Source organism: Xenopus laevis, chromosome 5L (assembly GCF_017654675.1).
Source record: "Xenopus laevis strain J_2021 chromosome 5L, Xenopus_laevis_v10.1, whole genome shotgun sequence".
Lineage (NCBI taxonomy): Eukaryota > Metazoa > Chordata > Amphibia > Anura > Pipidae > Xenopus > Xenopus laevis.
This window is the reverse complement of record NC_054379.1, coordinates 143,412,910-143,434,643: the sequence shown is the minus strand read 5'-3', so window position 1 is coordinate 143,434,643 and position 21,734 is coordinate 143,412,910. Positions and strand designations below refer to the sequence as shown.

At 36.5% G+C, this 21,734-nt stretch overlaps 1 protein-coding gene across 3 annotated transcripts in view; it reads right to left on the bottom strand.

The window, feature by feature from the left end:
* Nucleotides 1-21,734, bottom strand: part of LOC108717159 (ephrin type-A receptor 3) — a 150,525-nt gene that overhangs the window by 56,677 nt on the left and 72,114 nt on the right. For all 3 annotated transcript variants that reach the window (XM_018263983.2, XM_041563511.1, XM_041563510.1), the window contains 3 exons: nucleotides 9,028-9,363; nucleotides 5,996-6,108; nucleotides 4,374-4,536 (listed from right to left, as the gene is read on the bottom strand). In XM_018263983.2, coding sequence (XP_018119472.1) covers nucleotides 4,374-4,536; nucleotides 5,996-6,108; nucleotides 9,028-9,363 — 612 coding nt within the window. The remainder of the gene's footprint in view (nucleotides 1-4,373; nucleotides 4,537-5,995; nucleotides 6,109-9,027; nucleotides 9,364-21,734) is intronic.

Sequence of the window (21,734 nt, the reverse complement as noted above, 5' to 3'; positions counted from 1 at the left end):
TGAGTTTTATTATACTACGAAGATAGAAAAAGGCAGAATTCAAAAATCCAGCATCTCAGATCTACCCAGGTTGTATATAAGTCAATGGAAGAGGTTCCTATCCTATTGGGAAGTTTCTGTGGTCTGTGCTGGAATTAGCCCGAAAATCTGACTATTACGAACTGTTTAGGAAAAAACTTCGAAAAAATTGTACGATTCTGATTTTTGCTCGATTAAATCCGATTAAATCGTGATTTTTTTTTATTATAAATAAGGTCCAATCATGGATTCTAGTTTAGTTGGACTTTTTCCATTAGAATAATCAGAAAAATTCTGACTTTGATAAATGAGGCCCTAAGACTTCCTTCCATAATTAAATGTTAAATTGCCAGCTTAGAATAAAGGGCTGGAAAACATATCCAGGTAGACATGACATGAGGTTTATATGGAAACACCTGCAGTTTATTACCACTTATATTTGTTCCTGCTTTAATTATCAATCAATAAACCATACCTGGTTTTATTTTCAAGTTTAGTCTATCGGACTACAGTTCCCACTCTGCAGAATTGGTTGATAACAATATGAGCTGTAGTTTACCAAGGCAAACGAGAGCCACAGGTTGCACTGTGCTGGATCAGCAATGGGGTTATTATTATAAACCTTATTGGGAAGTAATTAATCTCCCTCAGAAGTCACCACAGACATAATGAAATCCTGCTCTGTTTAGGATTAGATACAGACTGACAGTGGATTATAACTGGACCCACTGGGAAAAGTAATCCTTTAGAAAAGCAACCCTATTCTATGGGATGATAAATGTCTGGGGTAAAGAAATTAACCTTGGTGTGAGATATTATTACTAGAGGGGGTTAAACCTCCCATAACCTGTTCTGCTCTGGAGAGAACTGGAAAAAGAACATTCAGCTAATTTGTGCCTAAAACATAGTGCTGAATAAGCATCAAAGCAAATGTAGATCGATGCAAAGCCTACACAGATGGGGCACATTCACGGAATATCTTCTCTTTAGCTTATAGCGAAGGGCAGTTCTTACTATTAAAGTGTAATTGTGGAGTGCAGAGGAAGGGCTGGCTATTATTTATCATAACACTTACGGCTCTCTGACAAATGCTTGGAGCTAGGGAGGTGACAGCAATGGCTTGCTGAGTTCTCTGGGGACACCACACCTCAGCAATTAGTCCCACTAGCACACTGCCAAGAGCCATGCAATCATATACAGAATTACCAGACAGCCACAAAGATCATTTTCTAATCATTTTATTGCAATTACTCATCTCCCCTATCATCCTCGAAAAAGGCAAACACTGACTTGCAAAGCAGTGCTGTGACCAAGTGTAATTTTAAGCACTTTTGCATTGTACATTCCTTGTAAAAATTCAATGATTTCATTTCATTTTTTTAGCCAAAACAGTATTACTCTCTAGCCAGAGTGTGGGTTCTATCAGCTTGCTTCTTCGTTGGTGGGAGGGGGCGCATTTCATTTTGATAGGTGACTTTAAACGGGCTTATTTATAAAAAATCTTAATTGTGAAGTTTTAGAGGTTTTTTCTACTGCAAATAAACTCACAATTTGAAAACAACCCGAATGTTTGCTTATTGAATGAAAAATCTGAATATTAAAAACTATATTTAATACAATCGGGATAAGAAAAACCCTGCTACCTTGAATTTGTGAATTGACAAGATCAAGGAATTCAAATTTACCAATTTACAAATTCTAAAAATGTAAAAAAAAAAAAAAACCTCGAAAATCTTGAATAAAAAAATGTCTTGGAAAACTGGCTTCTATATGAACTTGCAAGTTTTTAGATGCTGAAGTTTTCCAATCAAGTTTTTTGTGCTTAATAAATACCAAACATTTGAGTTTTTAAAATATAACTCTAATTTGCCAATTTTTGCACACAAAAAATTCTAATTGAGGCAAAAAGACAAATTTGAACGTTGATAAATCACCCCCAACATCCGTTCCTGTTGTTGCTTTGATTGATCTTTGCTCTGTTTGGCCGTATCTATTGGCCACACTCTCAATGCCATTGAGTCATTCCCCATTGACCACTAAGCCATTTCCCATTTTATATCTAGTAAGAGGATTACCCGACATCCAGGAGGATTTTGAGACAAGATAAAGAGGATTATAAACAGGAAATGTAACAGTGTTATTAATTGCAAGAGAATGATAGTCAATGATACCTTTATCACTACTATGGGGCCGATTCATCAATAGTCGAATATCGAGGGTTAATTAACCCTCGATATTCGACTGGGAACTTAAAATCGTTCGACTTCGAATATCGAAGTCGAACGATTTTGCGCAAATCCTGCGATCGATTTGAATCCAACGATCGAAGGAAAATCCTTCGATCAAAAAATCACAGGCAAGCCTATGGGGACCTTCCCCATAGGCTAACATTGACTTCGGTAGGTTTTATCTACCGAAGTAGGTGGTCGAAGTATTTTTTAAAGAGACAGTACTTCGATTATCGAATGGTCGAATAGTCGAACGATTTTTACTTCGAATCGTTCGAATTCGAACGAATTTAACCAATTCGATGGTCGAAGTACCCAAAAAATACTTCAAAATTCGAAGTTTTTTACATTCGAATTCTTCACTCGAATTTTGTAAATCTGCCCCTATGTCTCTGCAACAGAAATATAATTATACTTTATGTTCCTCTCTTCATATTTCAGTTATACAAATACAAAGGTAAAATAATACTTTACTCCTTTCACAGGAAATATAACAAATTTTAAGCAAAAGCTCCATTAAAGGTGAACAAAGAAGAAAAAAGCGCAATCTTGAATTTTCTCAGTTTCAAGTTTTCAACTTGAGTTGTCAAGATTTATCAATCCAAAAAACTCTTGAAAATGTAAATATTTTTTTTTTTATGTTGAGGTGTATTTTTACATTCACATGATTATTGTATATGCATCAATTTTTTTTTAAAATTAATGAAACAATTTGATTTTCCTGCTTTCATGGTGATCAAGTGGGATTTTCTTTGGCAAATTAACAGAAACAAGCTTCTTTTTTTTTTTATAAATATGCTAAAGAAATTGTGCCCAATTGAATTTCCAAGAATCACAAATTTAAAAAGTGAATAAATCATCCACTATGGGTGTTATTTACTAAGCTCTGTTTTTTTATGGTCAAGGTTTTTTTGGGGAAAAACTTGAATTTTTAAATTAAAACTTGGATTTTTCAAGATTTTTTATACCCCCAAGCTGCTAAAAGTCCAAATCCAATAATCCGCCATCTCAAACCTGCCGAAGTCATGTAGAAGTCAATGGCAGATGTCCTTTTTACAATTTGAAGATATTGTGATCTGCGTAGGGTTTCGTCCAATTATCCCAAAAATGTGCGGGTTTCAGGCCATTACCCGAAAAAAATCAAATTTGGGTTTCAAATCTAAAAAAATTTGTAAGATTTGAGTTTTTGCTCTATTTTTACTGTGTCTTTTCTTGCACCTAATTTTTCAAGTTATTTTATTAATAAATAAGTTAAAATTTTGGATGGGAACTTTTGGTTTAATAAAATATGAGATACATTTGAGTTTTAGTAAATAACCCCCTTTGTGTCTGGAGCTATGATTTAGTTATGGGTAGAAACTGCTCAAGAATTTTGAAAGATGTGAATATAGTATTGAGACAGTTGACGGTTGACAGTACTGTTGGCATTGGACTACTGTTCATGGTCGTCTAAAATTGAATGTAGATCACTGTTTAATTTTACCTTCATATTCCTTTTTGAGGAATTATATAATGCCTTATTATGATTATTGTTGTGTGTAGTTTTACATTGAATAGCAGATACTTATGTGGCAGATTATTTCTGTAGATGTGTTTGAAACTATAGTGCCAGTAACATGCTTTAAATGACATAAACAATAAGGTGTAAGGAGCTATAGCGAGAGACGTGTGAAATTCAGCTTGTCCTTGCTAAAGAGTCTGACAACTGACAGTTCCATTTAATTTCCTACTCTACGCTCTGAAGGTTAGTGATACTTTACTGATACAGTTAATGACCCTCGTTGGCATAAACTCTCTTTATATGGTACTCTACATATTCTCCTATTGTTTTAAATCACCTTGAGAGCGCATATAAAAATATATGGAGCATATCAAAGGAACATGTGCAGATCTTTATAAAGAGAGAGCTCACAGTTATATAGAATGTTTTGTATAATATGAACAACCAAAGACAATTGGTGATGCATATATTACTCTACATATATATTATAAATATATATATATATATCAATTCCTCTATCTCCAGTTATTCCATTGTCCACTCTCTTTCTCTCTCTGATGCAAAGCATTTTAGAGCATGATTGTGTCAACCTCAAGTACAATGGTAAAATAAAAGGGTTAAATCACCTTCTGTGCTGGTTTCCAACTCTATTTCCCCTCCGTATATTCCTTGGCCACCAAGAGTGTGAGCTCTTACTCTGAAGATGTAAATAGTTCCGGGTTTCAGGCCATCCACAGTCATGGAACTAGATCGTGTTTTTAATACTGTGTAATTCTGGTCCTTTTGATACTGTTAAGTTGAAGAAATAAAGGAGAAAGAAAGAAAGAAAGAAAGAAAGAAAGAAAGAAAGAAAGAGAACATGAGAAAGAAAAGCTTTTTTTCATCTTACAAGCTAAAAAGTTTTTATTACATTTGATACATACAATACTACATTTCTAAAAAAAAACAGCAAGCCAGAACTTTTTGTTCTCTCCTAGTGCATTCCGTTGCTTGGTTGTATGTTTCTATTTCCATTTAATAATGGTTAAGAGCTATGGAGAAGTATGCTTTATAAGTGAGGTTGCTACAATATCGAGGCTGTTCATGGCATCACGTGGTAACTGTCACAAAGAATTATGTTTGGATGTAGCAGTCATTACTAGTGATGGACAAATTTATTCGCCAGGCGCGAATTTGCGGCGAATTCCTGCGATTCGCTGCGGGAAATAAATTTGCGAAACACTGTGAAAATTCGCCAGCGTCCAATACAAATGGACGCCGGCGCCATTTCGCAAATTTGTCACCGTTTTGCGGATTTTGCAGGAAATTGGCTAATTTTTCAGGGAAACGCCCCAAGTTCGCCCATCATTAGTCATTACTACTCATATCAAATTAATATATATATCAGTGTTCAGACAATTTGGGACACTCTCATTATATTTTTGTAATGCTGAGTATGGCATGGATTCAGTGTGGTGTCAAAAGTATTCCACATGCAATTGCACATTATCCCATATGCCACATTGTTTAGCTGACTGATAGTGTGGATACCCACTCCAGGTGGCTTTATATTTCCTACATTCAATGTCACATCTGTGGAACCTTTTCTGGGCAACCTTTGTCTTGCAGCACAAGGAATTTCCTGCAAGAACATTTTATTCTGGGATGCTAACATGAATGGCAGTGATGTGCAGATATCCTGTGTCACTGAAATCATGATTTAGTTTGATCAAGAAGCCTGACAAAGCATGGAGAAAAAAACAACATGATATCATCCACCACCACCAGTCAATGGCAGAGGTCCCTTGAACCATTTGAAGATGCTTGTAGCCTTCATGATTTTCGTTTTTTTTTTTTAGTGGTTTGTGCTTGAAAACTGGATCAATTCAAGCAATCCGAGTTTTATTTCACTGATAACTCGATCAATTTGAGTATTCAAGCTTTTCCCCCAAATGCATTCATCGAGTTTTGTACGTTCGAGTTTTTCAATAAATAAGCAAACATTCGAGTTGTGAGTTTATTAGACTTAAAAAAAAAAACTTCCTTCACCTCCCAAACTCGACCTTTGATACCCCCTGAGTATGTAGTAAAAATTATTTGGCACTCCATGGAGAACCAAATGGCCCAATCTACAACTGACAGATACACCAAAATATGTTTTATTTTGGTAATAGGAAGAGGATAACAAAGCTAACTTACTGTAATGGAGATTACATCTCAAAGCTGCCCATTAGATACAACATATCGTGAAAATCATTAGTATACTAACCTTTTCATAGTAAATCACTTCATATTCCACCACCAAGTCGCTGGATTTTTCTGGAGCTTGGAAAGCCAACGTCACACTATCTTTGCTCTTCCTTTCCTTTAGGATCACATTTACTGGGAGAGATTTTGTGGGGTAAAAAAAGAAACAAAACATGATATGAGAAAAAAAATCTCTAAAATGGCAATATTTAAATACACAAATAGACACATCAGGAATGCATAAAATAATGTAGATATGGGTGCAATGTACCCATTACTATTTGGGGGCAAATGCATCAAGGGTCGAATATCGAGGGTTAATTAACCCTCGATATTCGACTGGGGAATGAAAATCCTTTGACTTCGAATATCGAAGTCAAAGGATTTTGCGCAAATACTTCAATCGAATGATCGAAGGAATAATCGTTCGATCGAACGATTAAATCCTTTGCATCGAACGATTCAAAGAATTTTAATCCACCGATCGAAGGATTATCCTTCGACCAAAAAAAGTTAGCCAAGCCTATGGGGACCTTTCCCATAGGCTAACATTGAGTTCAGTAGCTTTTAGGTGGCGAACTAGGGGGTCGAAGTTTTTTGTTAAAGAGACAGTACTTCGACTATCGATTTTTAGTTTGAATCGTTCGTTTCGAAGTCGTAGTCGAAGGTCGAAGTAGCCCATTCGATGGTCGAAGTAGCCAAAAAAACACTTTGAAATTCGAAGCATTTTTTCTTCTATTCCTTCACTCGAACTTAATGAATGGACCCCTAAATGTTTTGTCACTGTGTAGCATCCCAGTTTCTATAAATCATTGTACAGTGTAGGAGTTCCAAAATATTTTACTTTGTCTTTGTTTGACTTTGCTTCACTTAGCAAACTTTTTTTTTTCATCTGCAATATTTTAACTGGATTGCATGGAACAAATACAACTTTTTTTAACATCAGTATGCACAATTAAGTATCATGTGTTTAACTATAAACTATAATAAAGAAAAAGTAATTACGATTATATGGGATGGCAGAACACAAGATAATGCATTCAATTATTATTTTGGCTGCAAAAACTGAATAATGTTACTTTTAGCATTAACAGTATTGATACTTGCAATGCTGCATTGTTAGCACAATATCAATACAAATATAGTCAAATGCACGGTAAATTAAAGAAATGAAAAGTAGGCAGGATAATATTACTGGCTTCATTTTTCAAAAATGAAGACTAAATACATTCATACTTCTTATCAATTATGCCTTCATTCAGTAGATCTAATATACAGCCATAAATCAACAAATCAATGCATATTTACAATAGCATTTATTCTATAAAAGAGCACTCCAGTCATACATAGAAAGCAGTGTTCCCCTGAAGCCCATAGTGCTTATAAATAGATAGAAGGGTTCTACTGATCTAGGGAGAAAGCCTCAGGTGGCGGTAGCAATATGAAAATAAAGAAGATACTGTTTTAAAATGGTTTTACAAGGTAGGAACAGATTCAAATGTTTCTTTCCGGTATCTTAACACTGTAATTAGGGATTTCCTGAATCAACTATTGTAGGATTCGGCTGAATCCCGAATCCTTTGTGGAAGATTCAGCCGGATCCCGAACCTAATCCAAATTCCGATTTGCATATGTAAATTAGGGAAACAAGTGGTAGAGAACCACACGCATATTGTTCAGTTAAAACATTGTTGACTTCCTTATTTGTATAAGGCAAGTTTTTCGGATTCAGATTTGGTTCGGCTAAGAACTAGGATTCAGCCAAATCATGCTGAAAAGGCAAAATCCCAAACCGAATCCTGGATTTGGTGCATTCCTATTTGTAGTGTCCACAGTTAATTTCTTAAGACTGGAGAGACTTTTGTAGAATCTTATGCCCCCTTATGGCAAGCTTTAAAATGGTGGACCCCAACCTGTTTTACTTGTGAGCCACATTAAAATATAAAAAGTTGGAGAGCAACACGTTCATGAAAAGAGTTCCTGGAGGTGCCAAATATGGGCTCTGATTGGCTATTTGTTAAGCCCTATATGGAATGTCATTCTACATGAGGCTCTGTTTGGCTGTAAACCTGTTTTTTTATGCAATCAAAACGTGCAACCAATCAGCAGGTAGCATTAACTGGTCTGTGACTTGAAAGAAAATATGATTGCTTACTGTGAATTTGTAGAGCTTCATCAAAATGTGCCTGTTATTTCAGTTCAGTGGCTTGTTCCACCATGTAATGTAATAAGTGGCCACACTACAGGCGCAAAAGCTCCCTTCATGAATATTACCAAAGCAGACACTGTGGGGCCGATTCACTAACTTCGAGTGAAGGATTCGAAGTAAAAAAACTTCGAATTTCTAAGTTTTTTTTGGGCTACTTCGACCATCGAATGGGCTACTTCGACCTTCGACTACGACTTCGAATCGAAGGATTCGAAGTAAAAATCGTTCAACTATTCAACCATTCGATAGTCGAAGTACTGTCTCTTTAAAAAAAACTTCGACCCCCTAGTTCGCCATCTAAAAGCTACCAAACTCAATGTTAGCCTATGGGGAAGGTCCCCATAGGCTTGCCTAACTTTTTTTGATCGAAGGATATTCCTTCGATCGTTGGATTTAAATCCTTCGAATTGTTCGATTCGAAGGATTTAATCGTTCGATTCGAAGGAATAATCCTTCGATCGTTCGATCGTACTATCTGCGCTAAATCCTTCGACTTCGATATTCGAAGTCGAAGGATTTCAATTCCCAGTCGAATATCGAGGGTTAATTAACCCTCGATATTCGACCCTTAGTGAATCAGCCCCTGTGTGTCTTTAAAATTAGTACCTGTAATCCTTTAACAAAGTGTTTCATTCCAGTAATATTATAGTTATATCACAATATTCTGTGGCTTAAACAATAGTATTTGGAGCTTCTATTTCTGAAATGGGAACAATCTATAAAATACTAATAAGTAAGCATTTGTTTGATTTCCCCAAATCCATGCTGTATTAAAACAGAATCTTTGAAACTATGTTCATAACAAATAAAGGGCTAATGTTAGATTTGGCTAAAAAAAGCCTCACCTATTTGACTTGTAGTAACATTGACCGAAATGAACTGTTTAGGGCCAGAACTCAGCTCAGATACCCCATTCACAGCCTCAATGTCAAATGTGTAGTTGGTGTAAGGAAGCAGGTCTGTGACAAGAACTCTAGGAAGGTCCAGACCAAACTGCCGTGGCAGATAATGGATTCCACTGCCACATGGGCTGCATTTCTGCATTTCTGCATGGCACCTTCGGCAATGTATGTTATATGAAACGTCCAGTCTCCCTCCAGTGTCGTCAGGAGGGCTCCATTCCATGATGACGGATGTCTCGTTGACAGTGATAACTGGATTATCTGGAGCAGATGGTGGCTCTTAAAAAATAAAGAGAGAAAGAATGAAGGTGGGTGGCAGATAATAAGGAATAGCAAATCAGAGGGATAGAGATTCTGTCCAAGACGTCATCCGCGACACCATAACAGATGACCCTCTAGTGACAGAAGCCATTCATCATAATGGGGCTTTTAGAGGTACACAATTAATCATAAAAAGATGGAAACACAGATATTATGACAGCTTCTGCTAGGAAGTTCAACCTTTTTCTTATTCATTGCTGTATTCGGAGCATTTTCCTCCATTCATCTTCCTGCCAGAAAACTAAACCAAAGGTTCCGCTGATTGTTTGTAGCAAGTGTCAAGATTACAGAAAGGGAACACACAGCCAAACTGCACCAGATAAAAGGATTGCTTTTCTGCCTTATATTTTAAAAGCAGATTATTAAAAACTTTGACACTTGGGAGGCTACATCATCATTACATGGAATATACACAAACCTACTTCATATTTATAGCCTTGAGACAATCTCCTTTTACTCTACATTTAGAAAGAAATATGCCAAACCTTTAAATAAAAAATAACAGCAGAATAAATGTGTAAATTGTCCTTCATTTTGCAGAGGTTTTTCTACTGCTCTTTCTAAGCAAGGGAAAATATAGTTTTTCTAAGTTTAATCCTATTCAGCCAGTTCCACTGTAGATTTAAGTATAAGTAGATATGCCTGTAAAGGTTGTCATTCATCCAGATCATGATATGCAGTATCTAGTAAAGATAAGTATAAAACAACTGGACTTTGAGTATTCTTGAAAATGTTTCACCGCTCATGCAAATGACTTGTTCAGTTCAACCGTTGAACTGAAGAAGCCAATTGGATTGGTGGTGAAATGTTTTCAAGAACACGCGAAGTCCTGTTGTTGTAGGAATAGCTCCGCCAGATAAGTATCAGTAGACTGACCAGCAGGGGCACTGTTGTTTTAAATTAGTTATATTACTATTATTACTATTATATATAAATAAATGTAAAAAGTGTTTGAAAGAGCGGAACATTACATTTCCTTTATAGAGTCCAAAAATCATTCAGATGAAATTTAAAAGAAAGAGTTAAAAAAGGCTGCATCCCTAGTGTAAATCTGTTTAATAATAGGAACCTTTACTAAAAAAATAGGTAAAGGCAACTCACAAACACAGATGTTACAGACTCAATTAAAATTAAACAGGGCAAAACCCACAGCACTACGATTCTGCCTCAATATGCCCACGTACATAGTGATGAAGATATTTATTTGCAGTAAAAAAAATTCAATCAGCTCATGTTTTGGGCTGATCTTCTCTCAGTAGGGAATTGACCAGTTTTTACTCCTGATTATCCTTTGAGAGGATGGGGGGTGTAATTCTACCCCATGAAAGATGGGACTGCATGCTACTGAGACCTTCTTTACTGCAATTATATAACATCAAGTTCTCACTAAGACAGAAATAATCTGTGCTAAAGGGTGCCTGCTATATGGCTACATCATACATATTTGTGCAGAACTGGATGTGTAATGGACACATGCATGAAATTAGGTTAAGGAAAAGAGCAAGCCAGGCATTACATTACAGTACATTACAATACATTACAGTACTGGTGGACTTTAAAGCATATGATTATGATCTCAATATGACTGCCATACAAGCTTATATTCAGTAGGGCCACATATATATACAACAATATATATATATATATATATATATATATATATATATATATATATATATATATATATATATATATATATATATACTGTAAATATATATATATATATATGTCTCTGTCTTAAATATATTGATAATGGGTTGAGTGCAGAGGAATCTTGTATTTGTCTATATATATATATATATATATATATATATATATATATATATATATATATATATATATATATATATATATATATATATAATTGTTCACAAATGATGCACACTCCAATCCTTCTTGTCCTTTTATTCCAAAGTATAACCATATGTTACATTAACGTTTCGGTTGTGGTCTACAACCTTTGTCAAAATGTTCCCTTTAAAAGGTGTATATGTATATATATATCATCTGATAATATGCTATAGTAGATTTCATAAGAGCAACAACAATTCAAACAAAAATAATAAATGAACTAGGGCAGAAGGGATCATTCAGTAAATAGTTAATATGTTTCACAAATCTCTCTGTGGTGTTTATACAAATGGCCTGTAGATGTCACTGTGCTCATACTTATACTGTGCATACTTCCTGGCAGCTTGAAAAGTAAAAGTGAAAGTTACTGTTGTGTAATGGCTGTATGACTCTGCTAATAAAGCACTGTTATACTCTACTCATCCTCAGGCTACCCTACAACATAACACTGTCTTTTTCAAAAACGTTTCTATTATATTTTGTTTTGCTGAAAATATTTTGATATATGCATAAAGTTCACGCAGACAATATTAAATATGTTCGTTCAACATTTCATTTCTAAAATGCAGGAAACTGGAATCTGTTCTTCACTCTTTCAAACAAGGATGCCTATTTATCAAAGGTCGGATTTTAGTGGTTTAGGAGGTTTTTGAAACCACGACAAAACTCACTTTATCTAAAATTATGAACGTCTTGACATTTATTAAAAGTTCCAAATAAAAAAAAGGACCTAGGACCTAGACAACTTTTACCTGGGGAAGTTTTGTATTATTGGTTTTTGTGGTTTTTACACTTAATACATTTTGAATTTTTAGAGCTTTTTTAAAAAAAATAGGAACACCAAAAAATTATAGAGATTGTTAGTAATTTGATTGTTAGTAAATGGGCCCTTTAATATGGTCAATGTTATACTCAGGTGATTTCTTAAAGATACTGGAATCTGTTCTCCAGTCTTTCAAACACAGTGGGGCTCATTTATAAAGTTCACGCAGGGCAGATTGGTTTGCACAGTGAATAGATTTACCCTAAGTATGGTTACATTTATTTCGCTGAAAAAGAGTGTGCAAACAGAATTAGGATTTTTTTTCACAATGAGAATGTCTATAAGAGCTTTTTAAATATGTCAAAAATCGCAAATTGTGAATATTTATGTGCACACTCTGCTTTTGAATTATGCCACAACTTTGGTGGCGGAGAAGATATTTGCAAAACAGCTTCACAAATTGAGAATTTAAGTTACTGTCAATGCTATTTTCGACAACCTCACACAGTAAGTCATTTGCGAAAAATGTATTCACAATGCGAATTCACAAAAAACGGAAAGATAGGCAGAACAGTGCAATATATTAGTGTTCAGGAAAAAGCATGAGCAATACAACCATTTGCGAATAAATATGCGCTGCTGCTAGCTAACTGCTATCCATTTGCAGTTGATATTTTGAAAGGGGACAAAAGGATTTTAAAAGTCTTCTATAGAGAGAGGATAGCTGTATCTGAATAGTAAGCATTATTTCCCTTTTTTTGCATCTTTATTAAAACAGAGGATTCCAGTAAAGTAAATGTTAAAGGGATACTGTCATGGGAAAAAACATTTTTTCAAAATGAATCAGTTAATAGTGCTGCTCCAGCAGAATTCTTCACTGAAATCCATTTCTCAAAAGAACAGATTTTTTTATTTTCAATTTTGAAATCTGACATGGGGCTAGACATATTGTCAATTTCCCAGATGCCCAAGTCATGTGACTTGTGCTCTGATAAACTTCAATCACTCTTTACTGCTGTACTGCAAGTTGGAGTGATGTCACCCCTTTCCCTTTCCCCCCCCCCCAGCAGCCAAACAAAAGAACAATAGCAGCTCCCTAACACAAGATAACAGCTGCCTGGTAGATCTAAGAACAACACTCAATAGTAAAAACCCATGTCTCACTGAGACTGATTCAGTTACATTGAGAAGGGAAAAACAGCAGCCTGCCAGAAAGCATTTCTCTCCTAAAGTGCAGGTATAAGTCACATGACCAGGGGCAGCTAGGAAATTGACAAAATGTCTAGCCCCATGTCAGATTTCAAAATTGAATATAAAAAAATCTGTTTGCTCTTTTGAGAAATGGATTTCAGTGCAGAATTCTGCTGGAGTAGCACTATTAACTGATGTGTTTTGAAAAAAAAATGTTTTCCGATGACAGGATCCCTTTAAATGAATACACAAATTTAAAAGTGATGGGGATTAGCATTATATGTGCCAAAAATCTCAAGTCACAGTGCATATTTTATTAGTTGACATATTTTGGCATTCGTTTTAATTACTTCAGCTGAAACAGCTATTCCCTGAAAATAAACAAACATCTCATTCTAGAGAGGAAGGGCACTGCTGATCACTGCTGAGGGAAAGCTTTAAGCAGCCAAAATACAGGCAGTAGCTGCTCAACGTGTCCTTGACTCGGCAGGGTGTAAGATAAACACGGCAAACCCAGCCTGTTGTCTGAAACATACACACTTGATAAAGGGCTTGTCCCGAAACATGTTGTACACTCCCCAATAAACGGATTTTTTGCAGTTTGACTGCCGCCTTGGATCTGTTCCACATCTACACTACAGTTCTACATATTGATTTGGGTAATCGGACACAGGATACCCGTGGACAGGTCTGATCTAAGTATGTGGTGAGCTCCTTTCATACTAAATTGTCTGAAACATAGGCAAGAATAAAGGAAATCCAATGTAAAAACCATTTGCATGCAGATAAATATGTTATCCATAAATATAATAAGGCTTATGGCACACAGGTAGCTAGTTTTGATCACTATTGTCTTTATAGGAGAGTTCAGTTGATAAAAACACCTATGCCAAATATGAAAAAACTCTGCGCTCCAACGAGCCGACTCTCCATTCTGTTTTTGCTTGCTTTGTTGATATTTTTGATAAATAACTTTCAAAAATTCGAATGCAGAAAATTTAAATGAGTGTTTTTTCTTTTTTGCAAAATCTGAATTTGCCTCTTAAACTTCATCTTGCTTTATAATATAGGCATGGGACCTGCTATCCAGAATGCTCGGTACCTGTTATCCAGAATGCTCGGGAGCTGTTATCCAGAATGCTCGAGACCTGGGGTTTTCCATATAAAGGATCTTTCTGTAATTTGGATCTTACCTTAAGTCTGCTAAAAACATTTAAACATTAAATAAAGCAAACAGGCTGGCTTTGCTTCCAATGAGAAGTAAGTATATCTTAGTTTGCATTAAGTACGGTATAAGGTACTGTTTTCTTATTACAGAGAAAATGGAAATCATTTGTAAACATTTGGAATATTTTGATAAAATAGAGTCTATGGGAGATGTAATTCGGGGCATTCTGATAATTGATTTCTGGATAACGGATCCCATACTGTACCTGTAGTTCTCTGCTCCATATCTTTCTCCAGCTTTGACCTACTCTACTACTACCACACAGAGGCTGTTGATGCCTCATATTATTTGGCATCAGTTGTTGACACGCAAAACACTACAAATGAGGCGACCATAAGGACACATGATGTACTGTCTGTCTGTTCTATCTATCTATCTATCTATCTATCTATCTATCTATCTATTTATCTATCTATCTATCATCTCTCTATCACCTATCCATCGATCTATCTTCTATCTATCTATCTATCTATCTATCTATCTATCTATCTATCTATCTATCTATCATCTATCCATCAATCTATCTATTCATCATATATCTATCTATCTATCTATCTATCTATCTATCTATCTATCTATCTATCTATATCTATCATCTATCTATCACCTAGCCATCGATCTACCCATCTATCTATCTATCTATCTATCTATCTATCTATCTATCTATCTATCTATCTATCTATCTATCTATCTATCATCTATCTATCTATCTATCTATCTATCTATCTATCTATCTATCTAGCATCTCTCTATCATCTATCTATCTATCTATCTATCTATCTATCTATCTATCTATCTATCTATCTATTTATCTAGTTATCTATTCATCTATTTAGTTATCTATCATCTATCTAGCTATATATCAAAAATCTCAGGTGTATCTCAGCTTCTGAAGCCAATATTAGGTATTTGCCAAGCAAATATTTAATATCCTTTGTCATTAGATTATTTGCAGGGAGAATGTCAATTACTTCAGTAATTTTAAAGATTTTTTTTTACAGTAGTTGAAAGTGTAACAAACACACATACAAATAATTTAGTCCAGTTATGTTAATGATTTCTGAATGGAGCAATCAAAAACCATTTATAAGAAGATGGTGAGAGTCCACAGGGAAGAATATCCATCCTTTGAGGTTATCAAATATTGACTTCTTCAGTTGCACCGACTACAGAAACAGAAACATGAAGATACTGATCTCCTGGTAGTAAATTCCCTTTTCTCGATATCACTGGGGAGTCATTTCACCCCCCGATATATCTAAATGTACATACGTTAGAGAGTGCAGCTGCTGAGCATTAAATCTAGAGAGCACACATGCATTTATATCACTTTTAACTTGCTCTTTATGATCCACTGGTGAGTTATAATGCTTTTGCATTACTAAGCAAAGGATTGAACAGATGGAAGAAGCTTGGCACAGAGCTTTGTGCAACTGCGATACCCAAACAGTGAGCCATTATACCTTCAGTATACATTCCACAATTGCACCTTTAATATGCATAGCTTAACAAAAATAGGTCTTACATTAAAATAAATGTCTTTAAAGTGGAGTAGGTAAGATAAATGGAAGAAATTAGAGCTACGAGGAAAGGTAAAAATACACTGAACAAACAACATATTATGCACTGATAGACACACTTCTTGGTTACTCTAGTGCCGGTACCAATCTGTACTTATTAAGCTCATTACCCAACTTGCAATGGTGTTACTATTTAATCTGTAACCTATAAAGTGTTTAGCATGATAATTTATCAAACAGACTCATAATCTCCCTCTTTGTATCCCTCCCTTCCCTTCGTCTCCTATATTATAATGAATAAAACAAGGAATGTTAGAGAAATATGTTTCTTTCTGTATAAAAAAAAAAAAACAGGATGATGACAGTTCAGTTTAAGATTATCTGCACCAATGAGAAATTTGAGCTTTGTTGTAAAACAAAAAAATTGTGATGTCATATTAAGAATGAAACCATAGCTGTGCTCAATGGTCTTTAAGAGCAGCAATGGTAATGGTAACGTTATTACAGATGATTAATTACTTCTGTTAATAAAACTGCAATTGTCCTTAATCAGCAAGCTAAAGTTTAAAGTGGTATTGCATATGTAACACGGTTAACACAGTTAACTTAAATATATAAATGTTCGCCAAATATCTCAGATCTGCAAGAGGTTAAATTCCTGACAGGAAGAATCACTTGGACTGTACCAAAATACTGACCAAAAGTGCAGAATATACCTTTGAATGTTTTACTGTTAATTATGTTCTAGTTAAGAAATAAATAGTTCTAACAGAGCAGCTAACTTCTGTGGGAAAGATCATAGCCACACTCTAAACAGAATCTTTACCAGACCATAATCCTTAATGGACTTTCCCTTACCCCCTGTCTATATCCTACCATTTGGTCTGGTCCCTCCTCAGTGCTTTAGTTCCACAGAAGAGGTAAGATGTCTGTTACTGCTCTAATCACCTCAAAAGTTTTATGGTTGATTTTAAGAGTTATTCTTTTGCTGAATCAATTTGTCTTACCTCCAGCTATAGCAGCATTATGCTTTTATCAGGTTAGTAGTTTGTAGCATATTCCCAAAGTGATTAATGGAGACAGGCAGAGCACATGGGATCTAAAATGTCTGCCATGAGAAAACCTGTATGCTGTAATCCTCACAGTTATAAACTGCTTATTGTACTATGCTGAGGTTGTTATGTACTAATGTGCTATGTATATTAGCTATGTTGCTTTTCCTTACATTTTCCTGTAATATGTCAGTGGGGGTGTATTGAATTAACTGCCTGTTGTAATGTAGGTGGGCTGGTGGCCTGTGATGTACCTGAAATTAGCAGCGTTCTCCTTACTGTTTTACAGGTATGTTTATACTTTATGTTAAACTTCCTCTGTTATGTAAAATCCACTATACGATCACTGTTCTGTTCCTCAGTGCTTTAGTTCCACAGAAGAGGTGGGCTGGTGGCCTGTGATGTACCTGAAATTGGCAGCGTTCTCCTTACTGTTTTACAGGTCCCCAGCAGACAGTGCCAATCAATAAAGCATTGTAAAGTTATGATATCTCTGCCTGTGTTCGAGTCCTTATGCCTGTTGCAGTAACAACCCCTACACTGGTGGAGTGTGTGGAATAGAGGGCCACGTGGGTCGGTGTGACAGAAAGAGAGGGTTACATTTGGTGCCGTGACCCGGATTTCATCGATTTGCACCGGTGACCAGTGAGGATTTTCATATTCGCCAGTGGTAACTGCAGCTGATAAACAAATAAGTGGACTTTGTTCAAAGGTTTGAGAGACTATTTTACAAGGACTCTGTAAGTGGTATAGAAAGACAATATGTCTGAGCGTCGCACAACACCTCCAGGGCACTTACAATCAACCCCTGCACCACGGGGAAGAGGTATTCAATCACGTGACAAAATAAGTAATGTAAATTTAAGTTTTGGCATGTCAGCAATTCAGCCTGAAAGTTCACTGACCAGGTCTGGTTCACCTGCACTAACTAGTATGTAACTAGCTGAACTGCAACATCAGCACGCTGCACAGGTAGGAGGAATAATACAAGATAGTGACCCTTATTGCAGAGGTGCAGCTAGCTACATGCAGGGTACATCTGAAAACCCTCCGTTTTTGTCCGATCTTATAAAAGAAGTTGGACAACAGATTAGCCACTCAATTATAACAGGGTTAGCAGCCCAAAACACCAGACTTGGTGACACTGCGCCAGTGAGTGACAAGCAAACTGAGGAGTGGGCTAAATTAAATTGGATACTCAATGCAAAAGTAAAGGAACCCCCTGTATTTAGGGGAGATGAAAATGATAAATGTACTGTATATGAATGGGAGGAAATTATGCAGTCTTACCTTACTAAAAAGGGTTACCAACTTGCTGAGCATGGTAAAGAGATTATGGATAGACTTATGGGTCGTGCAAAAGAACTAGTGAAAATTGGGGTCAGAAATAACCCATCTATAGATATTAAACGTGACCCAAGAGCGATTTACAGTATCTTGAAGCAACATTTTGGGGAAGCCATATCCTCCGCAACCCCATTAGCAGACTTTTATTCCACACTCCCAAAGCTTGGTGAGAGTAGTCTAGACTACTGGATTCATTTAAATCAAGTCATTGATCTTGCCAATGAGTGTTTAAAAAGGCAAGGGAAATGTGTGGAAGACCCAGGTCACGAGGTGGCAATGATGTTTATTAGACACTGCCCAGAGCCAGATTTGCAGTGTGTATTCAGGTGTAAACCCGCTGAAAAGTGGACTGTGGGTGAGGTTCAAGAAATGATGGATAGTTATCATAGAGACAAGAGACTGAGGCCCGAATGTAAGCCAGTCAAAACCATAGCTAGCAAGAAGGGGGAGATCTTAAATGTATCAACTGATTCCCACTTTTCTGAACCTCCAGTAAAAGAGAACCTTCCATCTTATATTAAAGAGGAAGATAATACAAATTTTGAGAGATTAATTACATTGCTAGAGAAGGTAATCCCAGTTCAAGGGGCCTATCAGCACCCGGTGCTGCCTGTAACAGCTGGGTTAACCCATTCAAGGAGGCACAATACTTGTGATATATGCAAAGATGGCAAACACTCTACAAAAGCACACTGTATGATGAACAATTTATGTTTCCTGTGCTGGCAATCAGGTCATAAGAGGCAGGAATGTCCAAAAAGGAAACTGACACATCAGTTAAACTAGAAAGCCTGCATGTAGAGGGGTGTAGTGTGGGCACAAATTCACAAACCCCAATTTCCCATGATGTCCATGACCTAGAGAATTGCTATAGGGAACATGCTCAATCCATAACTGACAAGACATTGGTAGTATTTCAACGAACACAAAGGGTCGCACCATATGACAACTTGTTCTATACTACTGTTGTTGTTCAAGAAAAATGTGAACTAAATGCTATGATTGATAGTGGCTCAATGGCCTGTACAATCAGTGAACAAGTAGAGGAGAAATTAGTGCAAGCTAATTTACTAAAACAATGTTCTGGTTCACCAAGTGGTATTGTACTTGTAGGTTGTGGTGGCAACAGAGTAAACCCAAGAGCTCAGTACGAAATACTGTTAGAAATGTTTAACTGTAAAATGATTGTGCCAATACTAGTGGTGCCAGGGCAAACTGATGATATAATTATTGGTACAAATGTTATCAAACATATTATCCATCAGCTAAAAAAAGATGACGATTTTTGGAAAGTGCTAGCGGCTCCTGAAAAGCATAGCGATGAAGATTCAAATTCCTTTTTACACCTTTTAGCTAATGTAAGCCGATGGAAAGGTGACATGATCCCAGAGAAAGTAGGCACCGTAAAGCTTAATACTTGTATTGTCTTACAACCCCATCAGGAACATTTAGTATGGGGTAAACTCCCAGAGAAGTGTAGCTTATCAGTTGGGAGCACAGTTATTATAGAGCCTACTACTTCCAAGTCTTGCCCACGTAATGTATTGGTAGGGCGCTCAGTTACATCATTATGGGGTGACAGATGGATTCCCATGAAGGTGATTAATACATCTGATAAGCAAATAACCATTCGGAGAAATGCAAAAATTGCTGATGTCCACCCTTGTATTGCTTTAGAAGACTTTGAACTGGACTGTCAGGAAAAAGCAAAGCTGTTACAATATCACACAGTACATGAAAATACTTGCACTGGTAATTCTATGAAAAGAGAATGTTCCATATCTGAGCAATATAAACCTCATGAAGATATAAGGATCGTACTGAAAAATCTTGGCTTGGAAGAGTTGAATATAGATTTATGTGAGGTCTCAGCGTTCTGGAAACAAAAACTGGGAGAACTAATTACTCATTATGAACAGATCTTTTCCAGGGGGAAGTTGGACTGTGGTGAGGCCAAAGACTTTATACATCGTATAAGACTAACAGATGACCGACCTTTTCGCCTTCCATACCGAAGAGTCCCTCCTGCACATTTTCAAAAAATGCGAGAAGTCTTGAATGAAATGGAGGAGAAGGGAATTATTCGGAAATCCAATAGCGAGTGGGCCTCACCACTTGTCTTAGCATGGAAACCGTCTGGGGAACCCAGGATTTGTACAGATTTCAGGTGGCTGAATGCTCGTACAATAAAGGTTGCATATCCCTTACCAAATCAAACAGATGCTCTAGCTTCTCTTAGTGGGAATTGCTGGTTTAGCACTATGGACTTAACATCAGGTTTTTATAACATTCCAATACACGAAGATGACAAGAAGTACACCGCTTGCATTACACCTGTTGGACTGTTTGAGTATAACAGAATGGCACAGGGATTATGCAATAGCCCTGCAACTTTTGCCCGTATGATGACATCAATCTTCGGTGACCAAAATTACCTAAGTTTGTTATGTTATTTGGATGACCTCTTGATGTTTGGAAAGACTGAACAGGAAGCCATTGACAGAATCGAGATGGTCTTTAGTCGGCTTAGTGAACATAACCTGAAACTAGCTCCCAAGAAATGTAAACTATTAAGGCAATCTGTCAAGTTTTTGGGACATTTCATCACAAGGGAAGGAATAAAAGCTGACCCAGAGAAAATCTCAGCAATAACCAATGTTGCTGTGAGTGACCTGATGGAGATGGATAAGAGAACACCATCAGTAAAGAAAATACGGTCATTTTTAGGACTAGCAAATTATTATTCTCATTTCATTCCAGGACTTTCGAAAACAGCTAAGCCACTTTACCAGTTAACAGCTGAGCCAAAACAAGGCAGGCATATGTCAAAGAGAAATGGACAAAGAAAAACCATTATAAGGAAAATTTGCCCTGAAGACTGGACTATAGAGTGTCAGAAGGCTTTTGATGATTTGAAAGCAGATTTCCAAAACACGGTGATGCTAGCACACCCAGACTTTAGCAAGCCTTTTATCCTGTCAACAGATGCATCTATGGATGGACTTGGCGCAGTACTTAGTCAGATGTCGGAATGCGGGAAGAGGGCCCAGCCTATTTCATTTGCTAGCAAGGCTCTAACTAAGTCCCAGTCAAAGTACCCAGCACATCGCCTTGAATTCCTAGCTCTAAAGTGGGCAGTGTGTGACAAGTTTAGCCACTGGTTAAAAGGACACCGCTTCACTGCATGGACTGACAACAACCCCCTCACATACATAATGAGCAAACCAAAGTTGGATGCTTGTGAGCAGAGGTGGGTTGCCAAACTTTCACCGTATGATTTTGACTTGAAATATGTGCCAGGAACACAGAATATACCAGCTGATCTCCTAAGTCGTCAACCATTTGTAAAGACAAGAATCAACAACAGAATCGTAGCA